The 6,000-nt window shown below is 69.5% G+C and overlaps 2 protein-coding genes across 2 annotated transcripts; one reads left to right on the forward strand and one right to left on the reverse strand.

Annotated features, from left to right (window-relative positions):
- Positions 1-975: 975 nt before the first annotated feature.
- Positions 976-2,333, forward strand: EMIHUDRAFT_219406 (hypothetical protein; the record flags this gene model as incomplete). The annotated part of the gene is made up of 5 exons (XM_005758474.1): positions 976-1,158; positions 1,228-1,425; positions 1,762-1,850; positions 1,943-2,032; positions 2,105-2,333. 5 exons carry the CDS (start codon positions 976-978, stop codon positions 2,331-2,333), a joined length of 789 nt encoding a protein of 262 aa, XP_005758531.1.
- Positions 2,334-2,787: 454 nt separating this feature from the next.
- EMIHUDRAFT_219407 (hypothetical protein) lies at positions 2,788-5,440 on the reverse strand (the record flags this gene model as incomplete). The annotated part of the gene is made up of 9 exons (XM_005758475.1): positions 2,788-2,817; positions 3,061-3,225; positions 3,317-3,478; positions 3,764-4,237; positions 4,307-4,426; positions 4,532-4,636; positions 4,769-4,822; positions 4,970-5,095; positions 5,186-5,440. The coding sequence occupies 9 exons, from the start codon at positions 5,438-5,440 to the stop codon at positions 2,788-2,790; spliced, it is 1,491 nt and encodes a 496-aa protein (XP_005758532.1).
- Positions 5,441-6,000: the final 560 nt, after the last annotated feature.

The following is a 6,000-nucleotide window of genomic DNA, read 5'->3' on the forward strand; positions in this document are numbered from 1 at the left end:
CCCTTCCGACCCCTCTCGAGCCCTCTCCCGCCACGAAGATCCTCCCTTGTCCGACCGCCCCTCCGAGCCCACCCGGCGTCCGGGGAGGGGGTTAGCCCTGTGGAGCCCTCCCGACGCCGATCCGACGGGGACCCCTCCAGCCCTGTGGGCTGGCGAGCCCTCCGGTCGGAGGGGTGGAAGTGAGAGGGCTCGAGGACGGACCTCTCTCGCTCCGGGAGGGTGGGAGGGGTGGAGGGTGGAGGGGTGGAGGGGTGGCTGAGCCCTCTTAGCTCTGTCGATATAGCCCTACCCCGGTCCCGCCGTTTTAGCAAGGGCTTTTGCTGACCCGCTATGTGCTATGAACCACGGACCAGAAAACTCCAACCAGCAACCTGAACGTTAGTGTGTAGTTGCGCGCCAGAGAGAGAGAGAGAGAGAGAGAGAGAGATTTTCAGCGTGTTTGTCGCGCCAGTCCCGTGCGCAGAAAAAGAAAGAAAACAGGCATGCCAAGTGCTCCAAGCCAAGGGAGGGATGGGAGGACGGCACGCCGCCACCACACAGGGATTTTGAGGAGAGGAGCGTGGTGCTAGCCGTCGCCCACCCTTGGGCGTCCTGTCTGCCTCTTCTACATGTATCTCTCTTTTGCAGTTTCTCGCCAATTCTCGCAGCGTCCAGCGACCTTTATGCCGCCTCGCGGTCTTCTCACTCACTCTCGTCGACGTCGTTCTCTCTCCTGCTGTTTCATCCTCTGACTCATAAAAGAACAAATCTCTCTCTCTCTCTAAAAGAAAGAAAGAAAACAGACAGCCCAAGGGAGGGATGGGAGGACCTCTGACTCATCGCTCTCCTCGGAGAATGCGCTAAAATTCTTTTTCACGTGATAGTACTAGCACGCGCCAGTTCGCACCTGTGTCGAGCCTGTGTGCTGTGAGACAGAGTCTTTGTTTAAATTCTTTTTCACGGGCCCGTTTTCCACAGCGTTCGGCGCGACCCGAGATGTGGAGTGCATGCGGCGGTGGCGAGGAGCCCCCGCAGCACCTGATCGACATCCCGCCTTCGTACGACCCGCAGTGCGAGCGGCTTATACGTCCGCGGCCGCGCGCCGAGGGATCGCTCCGCTGCGTGGTCCGGCTCCAGCCTCGAGAGAAAGACGTGCTCATGCACGTCGAGGACGGCAATGTGCGCCCACCACCGCGGCCCACACCGCGTGGCTGCTCGCGAAGCCACTGCTGCCGCCGCCGGCCGCAGGTCCTGCTGCTCGTCGCTCGGAAGGAGGGCAAGCACTGGCGGATAGGCGAGCGAGACAGTCCCGCCTCGCCCTCCTCCCGCCTCCGGCCGACGCTCCCTCCTCCCGTGTCGGCCGCAGGAGCCGACCGTGCCTTTGCTTCGGCGAGCGCACTTGTGCAGCTGACGACGTGTGGCGGAGGCGCCTACTCCGTCGAGAGGGTCCGCTCCTCGAGCAGGCCAGAGGCCACAGCCCAGCCACAGAGCCTCGCCACACACAGCCCGGCCCAACAGAGCCGCCGGCGAGGCAGTCCCGGCGCAGCCGCCGCTGAGCTCCGCGCCCGCCTCGTCGCAGTCGCGCCTCGTGGGAGTCGCTCAGCTGCTCGCACGAGACGCGCGCCCTCTCGCAGGACCTGCCCGAGGCGCCGGCCCACAGTAGGAAGTGTCTAGGAAGTGTCCTGGACCTGCCCGAGGCGCTACCCCACGCCCCGCGAGAGGGAGGCGGGAGAGCGCCGCCCTCTCCAAGCCGCCTCCTTCGCGCGTCTGGCCCCGCCGCAGGTCAACACGATGGCTGCGCTGCTCCCCTTGGACGAGTCGGCCGAGGCGCGGGACGGCAGCGGGCGCGAGTGGCTGCCAGGGGAGGCCGAGTGCGCTGCTGCGTTAGAGAGGCAAGCCCTCGCTGAGGAGGGGCGGTCCGCCCTCCGCCAGAGAGACGACGCCCGCCGCCGCGGCTCTGTAGGCCGCCGGGCGAGCTGCGATCGCAGCTGCACGACGCGCTCGTCGGCCAGCCGACGCCAGGAGCCACTTTGCTGATGACGAAGCTGCCTCGGTGCCGGCCAGCCCCGCCCCGCTCGCGCTCTGCCGCGTCCTCCTCGGACGGCCGCCTCGCCGCCGCCCGCAGATGGAACCCCTCAACGGACGCTTTCGAGCTGCCCTTCCACGGGCGCGCCAACCTGGCCTCCGAGCGCAACTTCCAGCTGGTCACCGCACTGCGAGGCAAGGTTGCCGCGGACGCGCCCATCGTGCTGCTGCACGGAAAGTTGGACGAGGCGACGTACTCGCTCGACTTTCGCTACCCGCTCTCGCCCTTGCACGCCTTTGCCCTCGCGCTTGTCACTTGGGGCTGGTGACGTCTCGGAATCTCGCTTGAGCGGCGGGCGGGACCCGCCGCGTCGCGCGTGCGGCGTGGAGTCCCGCGGCGCGCGAGAGCGGAGAGGCGCCTGCGTCTTTTTTCGAATGCGTAACACTTTTTTGTTTTTGGCTCCTAATCTCGGCTCAACATGCCATATGGACAGAGGTGAGAGAGGAGAGCTGGTCTCAGAGCCCGTTCCCACATCCCACCGGGAGACACACGAGACGCACCAAATGCGCGTGCATGTCATGCATTGAGCCCGCCATGGCGTGGGTGCCCCCCCACGGCACGTGCGTAAGTGTGGGGTTGATCAGTGTGGGCGCCCCGGACACACGCCGGCACGAGCGACAAGCGACACACGCAATCGCCCACACACTCCAACGGCTATTCATTCGACGTACCCGGGCGGCGGTCGACGGGTGCGCGCCTGTCCGATGTGGATACCCGCCCCCTCATGCCGACTCGAGCGAGGTCGTGGAAGCCTGTCTAGCGGCGCCAGACCTTGTGTGTGCCACGGGGGGGCGTCTGCCCGTCGCGGCTCACGGCGGCAACGGCCAGACTCCGACGAGCGCCGCCGCCGCCGGCCGGCCCGCGGGGCGGGCGAGGTCGAGGGCAACGAGCACCTCCCGCCCCTCGAGCTTTTGGAGCGCCTGGCCGGCGGCGCGCGCGGTGCAGCGCGGCGGCGGCGTGTCGGCCGCGCCGGCCTCGTCCGCCCCGCTCCTCACGACGGCCGCCCAGAGCGCGCCGCCGCGACCCTTGGCGTCCGCGTCGGCCAGCGCAAAGGCGACCGGGACGGGCTGCGCGGCGAGAGGCGACTCGAGACGCGCCACGCCGAGGAGGGCTTGTGGCGGGGCTTGTGGCGGGTGCTGCCCCCTCGGCGAGAGGCTCGCCTATCGAGCGGTTCGTACAACGAGCATGGAGTGATGCTGCACAGGAGGGGGACCCCTCCCCCGCTCGGTGAGAAAGGCTCGCCGCCGCCACGGAGGCGCGCAGCACGACGTACGCCTCCTCGCCGCCGTGCAGCTCCTCCAGGCAGCGAGCTACGTCGCGGATCGGAACGAGCGGCCGCTGCAGCCGCCAGTCGCACCGCACCGCGTCGCCAGCTGCGCCGGCCGCCTCCCCGCCCGCTCTCTTGAGCAGTGCCTGCACTGGGGGGAGCCCGCCGAAGATGGCGCCGACGTCGCCGCCCGTGGCCGGCGGCGGCGGCGCCGCCATCCACGCGCCGGCCTGCCGCGCCGCCGCGTCGCGCTTGCCGCGCTGCTGCTGCGAGCGGGCGTCTTTGCCGATCTCTCCGAGCAGCGCGAGCCGCAGCGGCTCCTCGCGGTACTCGGCGAGCAACTCCGCCGCCCGCAAGGCGAGCGACCACCGGCTCGTCGCCAGGAAGCCGCCGAGATCGCCTCCGGCGGCGCAGACACGCAGCCGGCGGACCAGCACGTCGTCGCCCGGCGCGACGCCGTCGAAGAAGCCGCTCGCGCCGGCCGGCCCGCCGCAGTGGTGCTCGAGGAGGAGGAGAGGGAGCTGAGCAGCGCCTCCGCCGCCGCTGTCGGCGACGAGGACCTGCAGCCAGCGCGCGCGCACGAAGCGGACGAACGCGCGGTCCCCGTTGGGCTGCCGCCGGAAGCGGAAGGGCGGCAGCGAAGCGACGACGCGCCCGATCACGTCGGCCAGCTCCTCCGCCTCTCCGAGGTACTGCTGCGCCGCGTGCACGACCGCCAGCTTGCGCCGCACGCCGCTCGCATCGGAGAGGGGCGGGCGGCGCGGCGGCAGCAATCGGCCGGGCAGGAGGGAGTCGAGCTGCTGCACCTGCGCCTCGGTGAGGACGTCGACCCTGCCGGGGACCTTCGGGTGCTTCGCCGGGTTGAGCTTGGCGACGAACCGCTTCCCTCCCTCGTCCCCGGCCACCTAGCCAACAGCGATGCGCCATTACCAACCGTCGTAGTCTAACCGCACGTCTCCCTCGTCGCCGCCAACCTCGCGCAGCGCGTAGTCGCGCACCATCAGCACGGCGCCCGGCCTGCGGCGCGTGGGCAGGCGCGGCTCACCCCAGCCGGCGGCGGCAGGCGCGGCAGCCGTGTGGCGCGCAATGGTCGCCTGGTGGCCGCGTAGAGGCGCTCGCAGCGTGAGTTCCACACCTCGACCGCCATCTCGCCTAAGTAATGACACCAAGTAGATGACGGTGATTCCTTAGTTCCACACCTCGACCGCCATCTCGCCGGAAGCGTCGGCGAGGGTGAGCTCAAAGCACGTCGCGAAGCTCTGCGCCCCCTTTTCGTGCGGGCCGCCCCAGTGGCTGAGGGAGCTCTTGCCGACCACCCGCCCGACCATCACACGCGACGCGAGCAGCCGCTGCGGCGGGCGACCCGCCGGCCGCCGCTCGGCGGCGTCGCGCTGCTGCTGCATCCGCGCGATCTCGTTGACGGTGCCGAACCGCACCCGCTCCGCGCCATCCCTTGCGACCGCGTCAATCTCTGCCTGGCTGCTGAGCGCCTAAGTAATAGTAACATTTCTGATTAACAACTAATAGCAAGTGCCCATCTCTGCTTGGCTGCTGAGCGCCCCGCCACCGCCCCCGCCGCCGCCGCCGTCGTCGTTCTCTGGTGCGGCGCGCGCGGCCCAGCGGCGAGTGAGCTCCACCTCGTCGGAGCGGAGCTTGAGGTAGTGCCTCCGGCGCCCCGCCAGGGGAAGCGGCTCGCGGTGTGGCCTCGCGAGCGGCGCCGCTCCCGCCGCCGGCTCTGCGACTGCAAAGGTGAGTCCGTCCCTCTCGGAGGCGACGTAGTAGTCGTCGAGGACGAGGGAGGAGGCGGCGGCGGGGGCGGCGGAGGAGGAGCCGGCGGCGGCGGGCGCTGCCACCGGCGCCAGCTGCGTCACGACGATCAGATCCGGCGCCGAGGCGGAGAGGGCGCGCTCGTCGGCCCTCGCCTCCCAGCCGCGGACGGTGACGACGCCGCGCGGCTCGAGCCGGCCCGAGTAGACGAGCTCGTTGAGCGCGGTCGAGAGCACCACCTTGAGGATGTGAGCGCCGTCCGAGAGCACGACGTCGAACGCGTCGCCGCACGCGGAGGTGACCTGCACGCCCGTCTCCGCGTGCCAAGTGGGGTCGAGCATGAACCGGTGCAGCGAGATCACCTGCAGGTTGGGCGGCTCCGAGCGCTCGGCAAGCGCGTCGCGGAGCGTGTCGACGCCTCCGGCGGTAATCGGCGGCGCCGCGGCGGCGGCCTGAGCCCGCTGCCGCCGCGGCTGCCGCTGCTGCTGCTGCTGCTGCTGCTGCTGCGGCTGCGCGCGCCGCGACGTGCGCTGCGAGCGCTGCAACCGCGACGCCTGCTCGCGCGCAGCCGACCTCTCGTCCTGCGGAGGATTCTGGCGAGAGCGCAGCCAGCGCTCGGACGAGGGCTCGAGCTGACGCTTGCTTGCGGGCTTCTCGACCATTGTTACCGGCCGGGCGAAAAATAAAAAAAATTCTTTATGGGAGGCTACCAACTGCACTCCAAGTGCTCCAAGCGCAGTCCTGGGGAGATGTTCTCTGTTTATTTCTCACACAGTCCCGGTCTGCAGCATGAGAGATGAGTGCAACCACATAACCACGGTACGACGGCACACGGTAGAGACGCGCAAGTAGGTACGAGGGGCGCAACATGGGTCATGGCGCATGCTCAGCGCGCACACGG

The sequence above is a fragment of the Emiliania huxleyi genome, assembly GCF_000372725.1.
Source record: "Emiliania huxleyi CCMP1516 unplaced genomic scaffold EMIHUscaffold_86, whole genome shotgun sequence".
NCBI classification, from domain to species: domain Eukaryota; phylum Haptophyta; order Isochrysidales; family Noelaerhabdaceae; genus Emiliania; species Emiliania huxleyi.